General features: G+C 53.3%; 1 protein-coding gene across 1 annotated transcript in view; it reads left to right on the top strand.

Annotated features, from left to right (window-relative positions):
• Positions 1 to 20684, top strand: part of LOC116955747 (uncharacterized) — a 92503-nt gene that overhangs the window by 57664 nt on the left and 14155 nt on the right. The window contains exons 7-9 of the mRNA XM_032977027.2: positions 178 to 286; positions 1906 to 2058; positions 19618 to 20000. Of these exons, the coding sequence (XP_032832918.2) occupies positions 178 to 286; positions 1906 to 2058; positions 19618 to 20000 (645 nt within the window). The remainder of the gene's footprint in view (positions 1 to 177; positions 287 to 1905; positions 2059 to 19617; positions 20001 to 20684) is intronic.

Below are 20684 nucleotides of genomic sequence, written 5' to 3'. Positions count from 1 at the left end.
TAAAACATCGCCACCGGAGAGACAAAGGCGACCCGGGTGTGGTTGCTGGCCGCCCACCCCCTCGTGTGCCACAGTGCCGGTAGCCTTCACAGGTGCTGCTGCTGCTCGCTAACAGCACTTGCCCCAACAGTCTGTTACAGGCTACACGGGTGATCTTTGTCTTTGTGGTGATGCCAGGAGCGCTCGCTTGGAAGGGGCAGCCCCTCTCCTCCCATCTCTCCGGAAGGCCCCGGAGAATCTCCTCCCGAGCGATGCGGGGAGACGTTCTTGCCAGAGGCGCTCCAGGGTACGGGCGCTGCGGCACGGAGACACTAGCAGAGACTCGGAGGCGCACGGAGACACACGGAGACACTCGGAGATGCACTGAGACACGCGGATGACGCATGGAGACACTCGGAGAGACTCGGAGACACTCGGAGACACACGGAGACACTAGCAGAGACACTCGGAGACACTCGAAGACACACGGAGACGCACGGAGACACTCGGAGACACACGGAGACACTAGCAGAGACACTCGGAGACACTCGGAGACACACGGAGACGCACGGAGACACGCGGATGACGCATGAAGACACATGAGACACGGGGAGACATGGAGACACACACGGAGACACGCGGAGACATTCGAAGATGCACCGAGACACGCGGATGACGCATAGAGACACACACAGAGACACACGGAGACGCACAGAAACACGCGGAGACACATGAGGAGACACGTGGAGACATGGAGATACACCTACGATACCCGGAAAAAAACACGCAGAGACGCGGAGAGACACACGGAGGCACACGAGGAGACACGCCGAGACACTCGGAGACGCGCGGAGACACCCAGAGACACACGGAGACGCACAGACATGCACAGAGATGCACGCGGAGACACATGGAGACACATGAGGAGACACGCGGAGACACATGGAGACACACAGAGACACGGAGATACACGGAGCCGCAAAGAGACGCGCGGACAGATTTACACAAATATACCTCGTCTTCCTGAGTTGGCCGGGTTCATCGGATGTCAGACACACCGTGGCCTGCACGACTGAGAACCTGAGTTCGAGCCCTGGGTCTGGGTCTCCCTCTCTCTGTCTCTCTCTCTGTGTGTGTCTCTCTCTCTCTCTCTGTCTCTCTCTGTGTCTCTCTGTGTGTGTCTCTCTCTCTGTGTCTCTCTCTCTGTGTCTCTCTTTCTCTCTGTGTGTGTCTCTCTCTCTGTGTGTCTCTTACGGGGTTGACAATGGCCATGTCAGACACACCGTGGCCTGTACGTCTGAGAACCTGAGTTCTAGCTCTGGGTCTGGGTCTCTCTCTCTGTGTGTGTCTCTCTCTGTGTCTCTCTCTGTCTCTCTGTGTGTGTCTCTCTCTGTGTCTCTCTCTGTGTCTCTCTCTGTGTGTGTCTCTCTCTGTGTGTCTCTCTTTGTCTCTCTCTCTGTGTCTCTCTGTGTGTGTGTCTCGCTCTCTGTGTCTCTCTCTCGCTGTGTGTCTCTTATGGGGTTCACAATGGCCATGTCAGACACACCGTGGCCTGCACGTCTGAGGTCGTGAGTTCGAGCCCTGGGTCTGGGTCTCTCTTTCTGTGTGTGTCTCTCTTTCTCTGTGTCTCTCTCTGTGTGTGTCTCGCTCTCTGTGTGTCTCTCTCTCTCTCTGTCTCTTATGGGGTTCACAATGGCCATGTCAGAAAAACAGTGGCCTGCACGGCTGAGGTCCTGAGTTCGAGCCCTGGGTCTGGGTCTCTCAGCCGAGGTCCTGACTTCGAGGTCCTGGGCCTGGCTCCCGCTATGTGTGTGTCTGTGTGTGTGTGTCAGTGTGTGCCTGTGTGTCTGTGTGTGCATCTCTCTCTCTTATCGATGCACTTCGTGTTTTGTCTGTGGTTTCACGTCGTCAACGCTGTCTCGTTAGCAGCGCCTCGACGGAACGGGTGGCCCGCCCTGCCGCACGGCATCGTGGGAAGGGCAGCGCCTTGCAGGAACGAGGATTCGGAGGAGGAGGTGGAGGAGGTGGAGGAGGAGGAGGACACGGAGGAAGGATCCGCTGGGAGACTTGGGGAGGAAGGTGAGAGATGCGCGGATGGGAGGGAGTCTCTACCCACTAGGGGAGACAAAGGCGGCCGGGCGTGGTGTTGGCAACCCACCCACCTTGTGTGCCGTGCCGGCCTTTAAAGGTGCTGCTCGCTAACTGCACTTTCCCCTACAGTCTGTGAAGGCTATACGGGGGATCTTTGTCTTTCTTGTGTGTGTGTGTGATGGTGCCAGTGCGTTCGAGGAGATAGCCTGGCAGATATTTGCCTTTGCCTTCGTGTGTGTGTGTACGTGTGTGTTTTTGTGTGTACGTGTGTGTGTACACGTGTGTGTGTATATATAGTGGGGAGCGGTAGTGTAACGGTTAGCGCTACGCTGCGCTACAAACCCGGCGAACGGGGTTCGATTCCCGCTCACGGCCACCAACACTACCAGTGACGAGTATCTGAACCGGTCCTGGGCCTCTGCTAGGTCGACTCAGCCTCAAATGAGTACCTGGTGCGGAGTGTGTAGTAAACACCGCTACAGCACCGTGCACCCACACACACACGTGCACACGTACACACACGCACGTGCACACACACACGTGCACACACACACTGTGGAATATTAGTTTCGCTGGGGTTGGTTGTGGGAAAGGATTTCAAATGTTCAACTTTTAAATCCATGGATTTGTGAACAGCAGATTCCACACCGGGGTCAGTCAGGTGAGGATTTCATCGGCGACTCAGGGGGGTTCCTGATGGCCTTGTCGGAGTCGCTGAGCCAGCAACGCTGAGGCACCTGGGTTCGAGCCCTGGGTCTGGGTTGTCTCAGAGTCTCACAGGAGAGTTTCTGATGGTCGTGTCGGAGTCACTGAGCCAGCAACGCTGAGTGACCTGGGTTCGAGCCCTGGGTCTGGGTTGTCTCAGAGTCTCACAGGAGAGTTCCTGATGGCCTTGTCGGAGTCGCTGAGCCAGCAACGCTGAGGCACCTGGGTTCGAGCCCTGGGTCTGGGTTGTCTCAGAGTCTCACAGGAGAGTTCCTGGTGGCCTTGTCGGAGTCACTGAGCCAGCAACGCTGAGTGACCTGGGTTCGAGCCCTGGGTCTGGGTTGTCTCAGAGTGTCACAGGAGGGTTCCTGTTGGCCGTGTCGGAGTCGCTGAGCCAGCAACGCTGAGGCACCTGGGTTCGAGCCCTGGGTCTGGGTCGTCTCAGAGTCTCACAGGAGAGTTCCTGATGGCCGTGTCGGAGTCACTGAGCCAGCAACGCTGAGGCACCTGGGTTCGAGCCCTGGGTCTGGGTCGTCTCCGAGACGCCGAGGATGACGGCTTGGTGGATGTCGAGTTCGAAATTCCTGCTACATCTGTGAAAAATGCCTTTCGTAGCAACACCAGATTACTGCAGCACAAACAGACGTTGTGATTCCGCACGGTGGGATGGAGTCGATGCACTCCCTCTCGTCCCCCCCCCCCCCCCCCGTTATTAACGAGCGGCTGGGAATGAGGGTTGTTCCTGCAGCGTAATGAACATTTTTAACAACAACAACAACAATGAAATTATTAATCGCGGGACATTGATGACCCGTCAGCAGGGACGTGAACACGCGGCGTGATGGAGTGTGTGTGTGTGTGTCTGTGTGTATGTGTGTGTGTGTCTGTGTGTCTGTGTGCATGTGTCTCTGTGTGTCTGTGTGTGTGTGCCTGTGTGTGTGTATATGTGTGTGCTCGTTGTGTGTCTGTGTGCATGTGTGTCTGTGTGCATGTGTCTCTGTGTGTCTGTGTGTGTGTGTGCCTGTGTGTGTGTCTGTGTGTTATGTCTCTGTGTGTCTGTGTGTATGTCTTTGTCTTTTGTGCTCTTTGTGTATGTGCGTCATTGTGTGTTCGTCCTTTGTGTGTCTTTATGTTTGTGTGACAGTGTGTGTGTGTGTCTGTGTGTGTGTGTCACTGTGTGTGTCTGTGTGTGTGTCCTCCTGCACCTCCGATTAGCACGGTTGGCTACGTACGGTGTGAAAGAAGTTCAACATACAGTACATACACACAGAGATCCATAGACACTCAGACATATATTAGAGACCCATATAGACACCCAGAGACCCACAGAAGCCCACGGATTAGCACGGTTGGCTCCGTACGGTGCGAAAGAAGTTCAACAAACACACACGCATCATCATCATCATTATTGGGTTTATTTTTGACTGCCTTTGCGAATCTGCAGGAGTTTCTGCACGAGTAAAATTCACACTTGCACCCTTTAGACCAGGGGTGGGGGACACATTTCTTCTGCCAAAGGGGCCATTTGGATATTTACAACGTCATTCGCGGGCCACACACAAAATGATCAACTTAAAAAATTAGCCCGTCATATATTTGGTCAAACATTTTAATGAACTCGCCCCTAACGCGATGGGGCTGGAACTGCTTCTCTTTGGTGAGGCATGTGATGATGTTAGCTGGCAACTGCTTCTCCAGGTTTTCGCTCCGAGATTTATTGAATTTCGAGTCCCGCCTGCGGTCGCCTTGGCAGTGCCCAGAGACCCCAAATGATTTCGCGGGGCCTCGTCCGGCCCTTAGGCCGTAACTGCTCCAAGTGGCTTCCCGACATCGGAGGGAAGAACGTTCCAGACGGGCCGCAGAAGCGCGCATCCTGCAAACGACGAATAACAGAACGTGGCGGCGATAACGGCAACGCCGATGGCAATGATAACGAAAGCAGCGATTGTAACATTAACAGCACGTCACGTGTTTCATATTCTTAGCTCTTTCGGTAAAGTCACGTTGAAGGGAAACAATAAAATAATAAAATATATATAAAACAATAAAAAAATTCTCACGACGTTTCGACCATAACACAAACCTGATGACGAGCGTTTGTGTTACGGTCGAAACGTCGTGAGAATTTTTTTATTGTTTTATATATATATTTTATTATTTTATTGTTTCCCTTCAACGTGGTGACTTCACCGAAAGAGCTAAGAATACGAATCACTGCAGTCACGAAAGCTTTAAATCAAGATTTAATAATGGCACATTCTTGGTTCTTTCGGTAAAGTCACCACGTAGAAGGGAAACAATAAGATAATAAAATATATATAAAACAATAAAAAAAATTCTCACGACGTTTCGACCATAACACAAACCTGATGATGACCGTTTGTGTTATGGTCGAAACGTCGTGAGAATTTTTTTATTGTTTTATATATTTTTTTATTATTTTATTGTTTCCCTTCAACGTGGTGACTTCACCGAAATGAGCTAAGAATACGAATCACTGCAGTCACGAAAGCTTTAAATCAAAACCACGTCACGCGCTTCATTGCCAGAAAGCGTTAAAGCTGCGTTCGTGTTTTGTTCTCGTCATGTTGTTCGATAGTGTCAAGAAACAAATGCCAATCGATCTCGATCTGAAGCTTTCGTGACTGCAAGGGGGATCCATTCTAACACGATGAAATTCTCACGACGTTTCGGCCACAACGCAAGCGGCCGTCTTCAGGCGAAAGGTGCAGACGGCCGCTTGCGTTTTGGCCGAAACGTCGTGAGAATTTTATTGTGTCATTTTATTATTTTATTCTCATTCTACGTGGTGGTGACTTTACCGAAAGAACCAAAGAAGAAGGGATCCATTCTCTTTGGTTCTTCCGGTAACGTCACGTGGGTAGAAAAATAAAATCAAACAAAAATGAAAGCAACTAAATTAAATCACGACGTTTCGGAGGCAACACAAGCATCCTCCATCAGGTGTAGAAAAAAAGGCACAGCAAAATATATAATCCAGCAGTGGTACTTCTTAAGGGGGGTAAGTGGAACGCCACCGCTGGATTATATTTATTTCATGTTATACCTACGGTGACTTGACCGTAAAAGCCAAAAAAGTACAAATGTCAATCGGCTCGGCTGACCCCTCTGGCCCCCGTGAACGACCATTCACGTAACCTCAGCCATGCCCAGCCGGGACAGAGCATCCACGTGGATGGGACCACTTCACGCGATGTGTCCCACAGCCTCCCGTCCACGTGGCACCCGCTTTGACACGTGGTAGCAGTGCCGGGTGAAGCTGGTGCGGGACCTGGAGCATGACGTTATAAAGGGGGCCCCTAAGTACATAAATAAACACGTGAATTTTAAAACACGCAGATTTTTGTTTGGTTTTAACTTGCGTAGTGAAGTTATTGTATTTTTTTTTCATTTGCTGTGCAGCCGGATAATACGACAAATCGCTGACCTTAAACACCCTGTCGTTCGTGAAAGTTGAAGGCGGTATGGTACTATAGTAATAGAGCAGGTGCAGGATCACCGATAGTTTTGAAAGCGTTCAGCGCGGGGCCCTTTAAAGTGTGGGGCCTAGCAGCTGCTACACAACCAGCTGCTACACAACCAGCTACTACACAACTAGCTGCTACACAACCAGCTGCTACACAACCAGCTGCTACACAACCAGCTACTACACAACCAGCTACTACACAACCAGCTACTACACAACCAGCTGCTACACAACCAGCTACTACACAACCAGCTGCTACACAACCAGCTGCTACACAACCAGCTACTACACAACCAGCTACTACACAACCAGCTACTACACAACCAGCTGCTACACAACCAGCTACTACACAACCAGCTACTACACAACCAGCTGCTACACAACAAGCAACTACACGTGCTGCTACTACACGTGCAGCTACTACACGTGCAGCTACTACACAACCAGCTACTACACAACCAGCTGCTACACAACCAGCTGCTACACAACCAGCTACTACACAACCAGCTGCTACACAACCAGCTGCTACACAACCAGCTACTACACAACCAGCTGCTACACAACCAGCTACTACACAACCAGCTATTACACAACCAGCTACTACACAACCAGCTGCTACACAACCAGCTACTACACAACCAGCTGCTACACAACCAGCTACTACACAACCAGCTACTACACAACCAGCTGCTACACAACCAGCTGCTACACAACCAGCTACTACACAACCAGCTACTACACAACCAGCTGCTACACAACCAGCTACTACACAACCAGCTGCTACACAACCAGCTACTACACAACCAGCTGCTACACAACCAGCTACTACACAACCAGCTGCTACACAACCAGCTACTACACAACCAGCTACTACACAACCAGCTACTACACCTGCAGCTACTACACAACCAGCTGCTACACAACCAGCTGCTACACAACCAGCTGCTACACAACCAGCTACTACACAACCAGCTACTACACCTGCAGCTACTACACCTGCAGCTGCTACACAACCAGCTACTACACAACCAGCTACTACACAACCAGCTACTACACAACCAGCTGCTGCACAACCAGCTACTACAAAACCAGCTACTACACAACCAGCTGCTACACAACCAGCTACTACAAAACCAGCTACTACACAACCAGCTGCTACACAACCAGCTACTACACAACCAGCTACTACACAACCAGCTACTACACAACCAGCTGCTACACAACCAGATACTACACAACCAGCTATTACACGTGCAGCTACTACACAACCAGCTACTACACAACCAGCTGCTACACAACCAGCTGCTACACAACCAGCTGCTACACAACCAGCTACTACACAACCAGCTACTACACCTGCAGCTACTACACCTGCAGCTGCTACACAACCAGCTGCTACACAACCAGCTGCTACACAACCAGCTACTACACAACCAGCTACTACACAACCAGCTGCTGCACAACCAGCTACTACAAAACCAGCTACTACACAACCAGCTGCTACACAACCAGCTACTACAAAACCAGCTACTACACAACCAGCTGCTACACAACCAGCTACTACACAACCAGCTACTACACAACCAGCTACTACACAACCAGCTGCTACACAACCAGCTACTACACAACCAGCTACTACACAACCAGCTGCTACACAACCAGCTGCTACACAACCAGCTACTACACAACCAGCTACTACACAACAAGCTGCTACACAACCAGCTGCTACACAACCAGCTACTACACAACCAGCTACTACACAACCAGCTGCTACACAACCAGCTACTACACAACCAGCTGCTACACAACCAGCTACTACACAACCAGCTACTACACAACCAGCTGCTACACAACTAGCTGCTACACAACCAGCTACTACACAACCAGCTACTACACAACCAGCTACTACACAACCAGCTGCTACACGTGCAGCTACTACACAACCAGCTACTACACGTGCAGCTACTACACAACCAGCTACTACTCAACCAGCTACTACACAACCAGCTGCTACACAACCAGCTGCTACACAACCAGCTACTACACAACCAGCTACTACACAACCAGCTGCTACACAACTAGCTGCTACACAACCAGCTACTACACAACCAGCTGCTACACAACCAGCTACTACACAACCAGCTACTACACAACCAGCTGCTACACAACAAGCAACTACACAACCAGCAACTACACAACCAGCTGCTACACAACCAGATACTACACAACCAGCTGCTACACAACCAGCTGCTACACAACCAGCTACTACACAACCAGCTACTACACGTGCAGCTACTACACATCCAGCTACTACACAACCAGCTACTACACAACCAGCTACTACACAACCAGATACTACACAACCAGCTGCTACACAACCAGCTACTACACAACCAGCTACTACACAACCAGCTGCTACACAACCAGCTACTACAAAACCAGCTACTACACAACCAGCTGCTACACAACCAGCTACTACAAAACCAGCTAATACACAACCAGCTGCTACACAACCAGCTACTACACAACCAGCTACTACACGTGCAGCTACTACACAACCAGCTACTACACAACCAGCTACTACACAACCAGCTGCTACACAACCAGCTACTACACAACCAGCTGCTACACAACCAGCTACTACACAACCAGCTACTACACAACCAGCTGCTACACAACCAGCTGCTACACAACCAGCTACTACACAACCAGCTACTACACAACAAGCTGCTACACAACCAGCTGCTACACAACCAGCTACTACACAACCAGCTACTACACAACCAGCTGCTACACAACCAGCTACTACACAACCAGCTGCTACACAACCAGCTACTACACAACCAGCTACTACACAACCAGCTGCTACACAACTAGCTGCTACACAACCAGCTACTACACAACCAGCTACTACACAACCAGCTACTACACAACCAGCTGCTACACGTGCAGCTACTACACAACCAGCTACTACACGTGCAGCTACTACACAACCAGCTACTACTCAACCAGCTACTACACAACCAGCTGCTACACAACCAGCTGCTACACAACCAGCTACTACACAACCAGCTACTACACAACCAGCTGCTACACAACTAGCTGCTACACAACCAGCTACTACACAACCAGCTGCTACACAACCAGCTACTACACAACCAGCTACTACACAACCAGCTGCTACACAACAAGCAACTACACAACCAGCAACTACACAACCAGCTGCTACACAACCAGATACTACACAACCAGCTGCTACACAACCAGCTGCTACACAACCAGCTACTACACAACCAGCTACTACACGTGCAGCTACTACACATCCAGCTACTACACAACCAGCTACTACACAACCAGCTACTACACAACCAGATACTACACAACCAGCTGCTACACAACCAGCTACTACACAACCAGCTACTACACAACCAGCTGCTACACAACCAGCTACTACAAAACCAGCTACTACACAACCAGCTGCTACACAACCAGCTACTACAAAACCAGCTAATACACAACCAGCTGCTACACAACCAGCTACTACACAACCAGCTACTACACGTGCAGCTACTACACAACCAGCTACTACACAACCAGCTACTACACAACCAGCTATTACACAACCAGCTACTACACAACCAGCTGCTACACAACCAGCTACTACACAACCAGCTGCTACACAACCAGCTACTACACAACCAGCTACTACACAACCAGCTGCTACACAACCAGCTGCTACACAACCAGCTACTACACAACCAGCTGCTACACAACCAGCTGCTACACAACCAGCTACTACACAACCAGCTACTACACAACCAGCTGCTACACAACCAGCTACTACACAACCAGCTGCTACACAACCAGCTAGTACACAACCAGCTACTACACAACCAGCTGCTACACAACTAGCTGCTACACAACCAGCTACTACACAACCAGCTACTACACAACCAGCTGCTACACGTGCAGCTACTACACAACCAGCTACTACACGTGCAGCTACTACACAACCAGCTACTACTCAACCAGCTACTACACAACCAGCTGCTACACAACCAGCTGCTACACAACCAGCTACTACACGTGCAGCTACTACACAACCAGCTACTACACAACCAGCTGCTACACAACCAGCTGCTACACAACCAGCTACTACACAACCAGCTACTACACAACCAGCTGCTACACAACCTGCTACTACACGTGCAGCTACTACACAACCAGCTACTACACAACCAGCTGCTACACAACCAGCTACTACACCTGCAGCTACTACACAACCAGCTACTACACAACCAGCTACTACACCTGCAGCTACTACACAACCAGCTACTACACAACCAGCTACTACACCTGCAGCTACTACACAACCAGCTACTACACAACCAGCTACTACACAACCAGCTACTACACCTGCAGCTACTACACAACCAGCTACTACACAACCAGCTACTACACCTGCAGCTACTACACAACCAGCTACTACACAACCAGCTGCTACACAACCAGCTACTACACATGCAGCTACTACACAACCAGCTACTACACAACCAAATACTACACAACCAGCTGCTACACAACCAGCTACTACACAACCAGCTGCTACACAACCAGCTACTACACAACCAGCTCTCTTTCTCTACCCCCTCTCTCTCTACCCCCTCTCTCTCTCTACCCCCTCTACCCCCTCTCTCTCTACCCCCTCTCTCTCTACCCCCTCTCTCTCTCTACCCCCCCCCCCCTCTCTACCCCCCTCTCTCTACCCCCTCTCTCTCTACCCTCTCTCTCTACCCGCTCTCTCTCTAACCCCTCTCTCTCTACCCCTCTCTCTCTCTACCCTCTCTCTCTACCCCCTCTCTCTCTACCCCCTCTCTCTCTACCCCTCTCCTCTCTCCCCCTCTCTCTCTACCCCCTCTCTCTCTACCCCCCTCTCTCTACCCCTCTCTCTACCCCCTCTCTCTCTACCCCCCTCTGTCTCTACCCCCTCTCTCTCTCTACCCCCTCTCTCTCTACCCCCTCTCTCTCTACCCCCTCTCTCTACCCCCTCTCTCTACCCCCTCTCTCTCTACCCCCTCTCTCTCTAACCCCCTCTACCCCTCTCTCTCTACCCCCTCTCTATCTTCCCCCCTCTACCCCCTCTCTCTCTCTACCCCTCTCTCTCTACCCCTCCTCTCTCTACCCCCTCTCTCTACCCCCTCTCTCTCTACCTCCCCTCTTCTACCCCTCTCTCTCTACCCCTCTCTCTCTACCCCCCCTCTCTCTAAACCCCCCTCTCTCTACCCCTCTCTCTCAATCCCCTCTCTCTCTACCCCCTCTCTCTCTCTCTACCCGTCTCTCTGTACTCTCTCTCTACCTCCTCTCTCTGTACCCTCTCTCTCACCCCTCTCTCTCTCAACCCCTCTCTCTGTACCCCTCTCTCTCTACCCCCTCTCTCTCTCTACCCCCTCTCTCTCTACCCTCTCTCTCTACCCCCTCTCACTCTATCTCTACCCCCTCTTTCTCTCTACCCCTCTACCCCCTCTCTCTCTACCCCCTCTCTCTCTACCCCCTCTCTCTCTCTACCCCCCTCTCTCTACCCCCCTCTCTCACTACCCCCTCTCTCTCTACCCCCTCTCTCTCCCCTCTCTCTCCTACCCTCTCTCTCTACCCCTCTCTCTCTTCCCCCTCTCTCTCTACCCCTCTCTCTCTACCCCCCCCTCCCCTCTCTCTCTCACCCCTCTCTCTCTACCCCTCTCTCTCTACCCCCTCTCTCTACCCCCTCTCTCTCTACCCCCTCTCTCTCTCTCTTACCCCTCTCTCTCTACCCCTCTCTATCTTCCCCTCTACCACCTCTCTCTCTACCCCCTCTCTCTCTCTACCCCCCTCTCTCTACCCCCCCTCTCTCTACCCCTCTCTCTCTACCCCCCTCTCTCTACCCCCTCTCTCTCTACCCCCTCTCTCTCTACCCCCTCTCTCTACCCCCTCTCTACCCCCTCTCTCTCTACCCCTCTCTCTCTCTCTACCCCGTCTCTCTGTACCCCTCTCTCTCTCTACCTCCTCGCTCTGTACCCTCTCTCTCTACCCCCTCTCTCTCTCAACCCCCTCTCTCTGTACCCCCTCTCTCTCTACCCCCTCTCTCTCTACCCCCTCTCTCTCTACCCTCTCTCTCTACCCCCCTCTCTCTCTACCCCCTCTCTCTCTACCCCCTCTCTCTCTACCCCCTCTCTCTCTCTACCCCTCTCTCTCTACCCCCCCCTCTCTCTACCCCCCCTCTCTCTACCCCCTCTCTCTACCCCTCTCTCTCTACCTCCTCTCTCTGTACCCCCTCTCTCTCTACCCCCTCTCTCTCTCTACCCCCTCTCTCTCTACCCCCCTCTCTCTACCCCCTCTCTCTACCCCCTCTCTCTACCCCCTCTCTCTCTACCCCCTCTCTCTGTACCCCTCTCTCTATACCCCTCTCTCTCTACCCCCTCTCTCTCTACCTCCTCTCTCTGTACCCCCTCTCTCTCTACCCCTCTCTCTCTAACCCCCTCTCTCTCTACCCCCCTCTCTCTACCCCCTCTCTCTCTACCCCCTCTCTCTCTACCCCCTCTCTCTACCCCCTCTCTCTCTACCCCCTCTCTCCCTACTCCGTGTCTATGTTCCCCCCCCCCTGTTTTCTACGTAATATTTTTTAAAATTTTAATTAAATTATTAACTACGACAAGTGCTGCATCTGCACCCAGTCCTCCTCCTCTCTCTCTCTCTCCAGGGCGCTTTGATGCACAGCGACGCGGTTGGGGTGGGCAGAAGGGGCATGGGATCGAAACGTCGCGGTGGAATGACGACAATGAGAGTTTCTGCGATGAAATCGCAACGTCGCTAGCAGCGATTACAGCAGCAGCAGCGGCGGCGGCGGCAGTGTAGGGCAAGATCGAGATGGCGAAGCCGCTAACCACGCGGTCAGCCGGTAACCTCGGTGACATTCCTCGCCGCGACTCTTGCAAAACAATAGTGGCACATTCTTGGTTCTTTCGGTAAAGTCACCACGTTGAAGGGGAAAAAATAAAATAATAAAATATATTGTTTTATTGTTTCCTTTCAACGTGGTGACTTTACCGAAAGCGCTAAGAATATGAATTACTGCAGTCACGAAAGCTTTAAATCTAAATTTAATAATGGCACATTCTTGGTTCTTTCGGTAAAGTCACCACGTAGAAGGGGAAAAAATAAAATAATAAAATATATTGTTTTATTGTTTCCCTTCAACGTGGTGACTTTACCGAAAGAGCTAAGAATATGAATTACTGCAGTCACGAAAGCTATAAATCAAAATTTAATAATGGCACATTCTTGGTTCTTTCGGTAAAGTCACCACGTAGAAGGGAAACAATAAGATAATAAAATATATTATTTTATTGTTTCCCTTCAACGTGGTGGCTTTTACCGAAAGCGCTAAGAATAAGAATTGCTGCAGTCACGATAGCTTTAAATCTAAATTTTATAATGGCACATTCTTGGTTCTTTCGGTAAAGTCACCACGTAGAAGGGAAGCAATAAGATAATAAAATATATTATTTTATTGTTTCCCTTCAACGTGACTTTACCGAAAGAGCTAAGAATATGAATCCCTGCAGTCACGAAAGCTTTAAATCAACAACAATAGTGGCGTCAAATCATCGCCTGTTTACCCCTCCCTCCCCTCCCTTCCCCTCCTCCCGCTCCCTCCCCTCCCCTCCATCCCTCCCTCCCTTCCCTCCCCTCCCTCCCCTCCCTCCCCTCCCTCTCCTCCACTCCCCTCCCCTCCACTCCCCTCCACTCCACTCGCCTCCCTCCCCTCCCCTCCACTCGCCTCCCCTCCCTCCCTCCCCTCCCCTCCACACCACCTCCGTTTGAATGCGCGCGTGACCTTGCCACAAGCTGTCACAAGTGCCACGGGCGTTGAGCCGCAGCTATTTAATAATTATCATAATTATGATAATCAGACTTAACGACATTCTCCTGTCCAACAATCCCACTGCCCAGTCAACTCTGACACCCCCCACCCACCCCCTCCTCCTCCACCACCACCACCACCTCTTCCACCACTACCACCCCCTCCTCCACCACCACCACCCCCTCCACCACCTCCACCACCACCTCCACCACCACCACCCCCTCCTCCACCACCACCACCACCACCCCCTCCTCCACCACCACCACCACCCCCTCCACCACCACCACCACCCCCTCCACCACCACCATCAATGCTCAGCAGCAACCACCCCCTCCACCACCACCACCCCCTCCTCCACCACCACCACCCCCTCCTCCTCCACCACCACCACCACCTCCACCACCTCCACCACCACCTCCACCACCGCCACCACCACCACCTCCACCACCACCACCTCCACCACCTCCACCACCCCCTCCACCACCACCACCACCTCCACCACCACCTCCACCACCACCTCCACCACCGCCACCACCACCACCACCTCCACCACCACCTCCACCACCACCACCCTCCACCACCACCACCACCTCCACCACCACCACCACCACCTCCACCACCACCACCCCCTCCTCCACCACCACCACCACCTCCACCACCACCACCATCAATGCTCAGCATCAATCACCCACCCTTTGGTTATTTCGGTAAAGTCACGTAGGTATAAATAAATAATAAATAAATCAAACATTTTAGCAACTAAATTAAATCACGACGTTTCGGAGGCAACACGAGCTTCCTTCATCAGGTGTTAAAAGCACAGCGAAATCACTGCAGTAGGTTTGCTACAGTAATTTCGCTGTGCTTTTTACACCTGATAAAGGAAGCTTGTGTTGCCTCCGAAACGTCGTGATTTAATTTAGTTGTTTTCATGTTTGTTTTATTTAATTAAATTGTATTTATTTATTTTTTACCCACGTGACTTTACCGAAAGGAACCAAAGAGTATGGATCATTGCAGTCACGAAAACTTCAAATCTAGAATTAACCACCCACCCATCCACTCTCTCACCTACCCACCAGTGACCCACCTACCCACCCACTCACTTACTCTCTCACCCACCCACTCACCCACCAACCTACCTACTCCCTCAATGACCCACCTACCCACCCACTGTCTCACCTACCCACCCATTGATCCACCTACCCACCCATTTATCCACCTACCCACCCACTCAATCTCTCACGCACCCACTCATCTTACCCACCCACCCACTGACCCACCTACCCACCTACCCACCCACTCACTCGCCTACCCACCCACTGATCTATCTAGCCACCCACTCTCTCACCCACCCACTCACTCACTCTCCCACCAACCTACCCATCCACTTACTCATCCACCGCCCCACACATCCACTGACTCACCTACCCTCTCACTCGCTCACTTACCCACTCACCTACAAACTAACGTATCCATCCACTCACTCACCTGCCCACTCACTCAACCACCTGCCAACTAACTTATCCATCCACTCACTCACCTACCCACTCACTCAACCACCTACCAATTAACGTATCCATCCACTCACTCACCTACCCACCCACCTACCCAATCACCCACCTACCATCTAACGTATTCATCCACTCTCTCACCCACCCACCCATCCACTCACTCACTCACCCACCCACCTACCCACTCACCGAACTACCAACTAACGTATCCATCCACTCACTCACCTACCTACTCACTCACTCACCCATCCACTAACCCACCCACCCACCCACCTACCCACTCACTCACCCACCCACCTACCCACTCACCCACCTACCAACTAACGTATCCATTCACTCACTCACCTACCTACCCACTCACCCACCCACCTACCTACCCACCCACCCACCTACTCACTCACCTACCCACTCACCTACCTACCCACTCACTCACCCACTCACCCACCCACCTACCCACTCACTTCACTCAACGTCTCTTGACATGACCATTATGAACCCCCTGAGAGATTCAGACCCAGGGGCTCCAGACAAACCACTGCCCCATCCACCCCCCCCCACATCCACCCCCACTCCCCCCCCCACTCCCCCCCCACTCCCCCCCCCCACTCCCCCCACACCCCCCCACTCCCCCCCACGATTGGCCACCAACAAAAATGTGTTTTTGTGTTTAATCGGCGGAATTAGGATTCACGTCACGGCCACCGCTATGGCTTGCTACTGCTGTGGATGAGTTTGATGGTGGTGTGACGTGGTGTGGTGTGACGCGGTGTGGCGTGACGTGGTGTGGCGTGACGTGGTGTGGTGTGACGTGGCGTGACGTGGTGTGGCGTGGTGTGGTGTGACATGGTGTGACGTGGCGTGGCTTGACGTGGTGTGGCGTGACGTGGCATGGCGTGGTGTGGCGTGGCGTGACGTGGCGTGGCTTGACGTGGTGTGGTGTGACGTGGCTTGGTCTGGTGTGGTGTGACGTGGCGTGGTGTGACGTGGTGTAGTGTGACGTGGTGTGGTGTGTGGTGTGGTGTGACGTGGTGTGGTGTGACGTGGCGTGGTGTGACGTGGTGTGACGTGGCGTGGTGTGACGTGGTGTGGTGTGACGTGGCTTGGTGTGGTGTGGTGTGACGTGGTGTGGTGTGACGCGGTGTGGTGTGACGTGGCGTGACGTGGTGTGGTGTGACGTGGCGTGACGTGGTGTAGCGTGGTGTGGTGTGACGTGGCATGGCGTGGTGTGGCGTAGCGTGGTGTGGTGTGACTTGGCGTGGTGTGGTGTGGCGTGGTGTGGTGTGTGGTGTGGTGTAACGTGGTGTGGCGTGACGTGGTGTGGTGTGTGCTGTGTGTGACGTGGTGTGGTGTGTGGTGTGGTGTGACGTGGTGTGGCGTGGCGTGGTGTGGTGTAACGTGGTGTGACGTGGCGTGGCTTGACGTGGTGTGGTGTGACGTGGCTTGGTCTGGTATGGTGTGACGTGGCGTGGTGTGACGTGGTGTAGTGTGACGTGGTGTGGTGTGTGGTGTGGTGTGACGTGGTGTGGTGTGACGTGGCGTGGTGTGACGTGGTGTGACGTGGCGTGGTGTGACGTGGTGTGGTGTGACGTGGCTTGGTGTGGTGTGGTGTGACGTGGCGTGGCGTGACGTGGTGTGGTGTGGCGTGGCGTAGTGTGACGTGGTGTGGTGTGACGTGGTGTGGTGTGGCGTGGCGTAGTGTGACGTGGTGTGGTGTGACGTGGTGTGGTGTGGTGTGACGTGGTGTAGCGTGGCGTGGTATGATGTGTGGTGTGGTGTGACGTGGCGTGGTGTGACGTGGCGTGGTGTGACGTGGTGTGGTGTGTGGTGTGGTGTGACGTGGTGTGGTGTGACGTGGCGTGGTGTGACGTGGTGTGACGTGGCGTGGTGTGACGTGGTGTGGTGTGACGTGGCTTGGTGTGGTGTGGTGTGACGTGGTGTGGTGTGACGCGGTGTGGTGTGACGTGGCGTGACGTGGTGTGGTGTGACGTGGCGTGACGTGGTGTAGCGTGGTGTGGTGTGACGTGGCATGGCGTGGTGTGGCGTAGCGTGGTGTGGTGTGACTTGGCGTGGTGTGGTGTGGCGTGGTGTGGTGTGTGGTGTGGTGTAACGTGGTGTGGCGTGACGTGGTGTGGTGTGTGCTGTGGTGTGACGTGGTGTGGTGTGTGGTGTGGTGTGACGTGGTGTGGCGTGGCGTGGTGTGGTGTAACGTGGTGTGACGTGGCGTGGCTTGACGTGGTGTGGTGTGACGTGGCTTGGTCTGGTATGGTGTGACGTGGCGTGGTGTGACGTGGTGTAGTGTGACGTGGTGTGGTGTGTGGTGTGGTGTGACGTGGTGTGGTGTGACGTGGCGTGGTGTGACGTGGTGTGACGTGGCGTGGTGTGACGTGGTGTGGTGTGACGTGGCTTGGTGTGGTGTGGTGTGACGTGGCGTGGCGTGACGTGGTGTGGTGTGGCGTGGCGTAGTGTGACGTGGTGTGGTGTGACGTGGTGTGGTGTGGCGTGGCGTAGTGTGACGTGGTGTGGTGTGACGTGGTGTGGTGTGGTGTGACGTGGTGTAGCGTGGCGTGGTATGATGTGTGGCGTGGTGTGACGTGGCGTGGTGTGACGTGGCGTGGTGTGACGTGGCGTGGTGTGACGTGGTGTTGTGTGACGTGGTGTGGCGTGGTGTGGTGTGACGTGGTGTGGCTTGGCGTGGTGTGGTGTGACGTGGTGGGGTGTGACGTGGTGTGGTGTGGCGTGGTGTGGTGTGACGTGGTGTGGTGTGGTGTGACGTGGCGTGGCGTGACGTGGTATGGTGTGACGTGGCGTGGCGTGGTGTGGTGTGACGTGGTGTGGTGTGGTGTGACGTGGTGTGGTGTTAACCTTCGCTGAGTAAACACAAGACGGAGTGTCTATGGAAAGTGGTAGTTTTGGGTTGTGAGTATCGCGCGTGTAACAGCATTTGCCCCCAACACTCCGTTAAAGGCTACACGGGGGATCTTTGTCTTTATCATTGTGCCTTGTGTGCTTGTATGTGAGTGTGCTTACACGCGGGCAATGAACCCACGCCAACGCACAGACATCCCACACCGTAACGAGTAACGATGATATTTGAGCTCTTAATTTTGTTTAATTCACCATAAGCAAATTACCCGGTGTTTTGAATGCATTAGCATTCGCGTTAATGGTTAAAGCCAGACCAGAGCACCGAATGGGGCACCCACTTTGACACGCAGGGTAGAGACAGCGTCATCATCGTCATCATCATCGTCATCATCATCATCGTCACGTTGATCTTCAGCCAGCAGTGGATAGACCACGGTGACGATGATGACAGCGAGAGAGAGGGGAAGGCCTGGCTTTGTGTTGTGTCCTCATTCCGTGTGGTGTGGCCTGGATCCGTGTGTTGTGGTCAGTACCTCGTGTTGTGGTCGTACACCAGTGTGTTGTGGCCTAACCCAGTGTGTTGTGGACTAAACCTCGTGTGTTGTGGCCAGACCCAGGGTGTTGTGGCCTGACCCTCCTGTGTTGTGGTCTAACCCAGTGTGTTGTGGCCTTAACCTCGTGTTGTGGCCTAACCCAGTGTGTTGTGGCCAGGACCTCGTGTGTTGTGGCCTAAAACCTCGTGTTGTGGCCTAAACCTCGTGTGTTGTGGCCAGACCCAGTGTGTTGTGGCCTGAACCTCGTGTTGTGGTCTGTCCCAGTGTGTTGTGGCATGAACCTCGTGTGTTGTGGTCTGAACCTCGTGTTGTGTTCTGACCCAGTGTGTTGTGGCCTAAAACCTCGTGTTGTGGCCTAAACCTCGTGTGTTGTGGCCTAAAACCTCGTGTTGTGGTCTGACCCAGTGTGTTGTGGCCTGATCCGTGTGTTGTGGCCTGAACCCAGTGTGTTGTGGCCTCACCCAGTGTGTTGTGGTCTGACCCTCGTGTTGCGGCTGAAAATTCCCCCCCAACACAACAAAGCAGACGACGCCGATCACGGAGGAGGAGGAGGCGGAGGAGGCGGTGGTGGCGGTAGTGTAGGCGGAGAGCCTCACCACCACCACCACCACAACAACAACCCTCACCACCACAACAACAACCCTCACCACAACAACAACAACCCTCACCACCACCACCACAACAACAACAACCCTCACCACAACAACAACAACCCTCACCACCACCACAACAACAACCCTCACCACCACCACAACAACCCTCACCACAACAACAACAACCCTCACCACCCTCACCACCCTCACCACCACCACCCTCACCACACCGTGGCCACCTTGTGCCCGGGGCCGCTTGTCGCAGACGGAGCCGGCGGGGCCGCGGCCTTGCACACTCTGCTGGCCAACTTGCAGGTGAGGTGGGGGGGTGAGGTGGGGGGGGGGGGTGAGGTGGGGGGGTGAGGTGGGGGGTGAGGTGGGGGGTGAGGTGGGGGGTGAGGTGGGGGGGTACAGAGGGGCAGCCCCTGAAATGTCCGGCCCATGCCCCCACGCTAGCAGACAGCGCCACCACCGCCCACCACCGCCACGCTGACCCCGCGCTGACCCCACGCTGAGCCCCCCCGCAGACGCAGCTTGGACTCAGCGTGGGGTCAGCGTGGGGTCAGCGTGGGTCTACGCTGAGTCTGTGGGTCTCTGTGATTGTGACGACGACGACGACGATGATGATGACGACGATGACGACGACGATGATGATGACGACGATGATGATGATGATGATGACGACGATGATGATGATGATGACGATGATGACGACGATGACGACGACGATGATGACGATGATGATGACGATGATGACGACGATGACGACGACGATGATGATGATGACGATGATGATGATGACGATGATGACGATGATGATGACGATGATGATGACGATGATGACGACGATGATGACGACGATGACGACGACGATGATGATGATGACGATGATGATGATGACGATGATGACGATGATGATGACGATGACGACGCTGAAGACGATGACGACGATGATGATGATGACGATGATGATGATGACGATGATGACGATGATGACGA

The sequence above is a fragment of the Petromyzon marinus genome, chromosome 61, assembly GCF_048934315.1.
Source record: "Petromyzon marinus isolate PM22_M1 ecotype Great Lakes invasive population chromosome 61, UKy_Petmar_22M1.pri1.0, whole genome shotgun sequence".
Taxonomy (NCBI): Eukaryota; Metazoa; Chordata; class Hyperoartia; order Petromyzontiformes; family Petromyzontidae; genus Petromyzon; species Petromyzon marinus.
The sequence above is the reverse complement of the archived record's forward strand: the minus strand, read 5'-3'. Positions and strand labels throughout refer to the sequence as shown.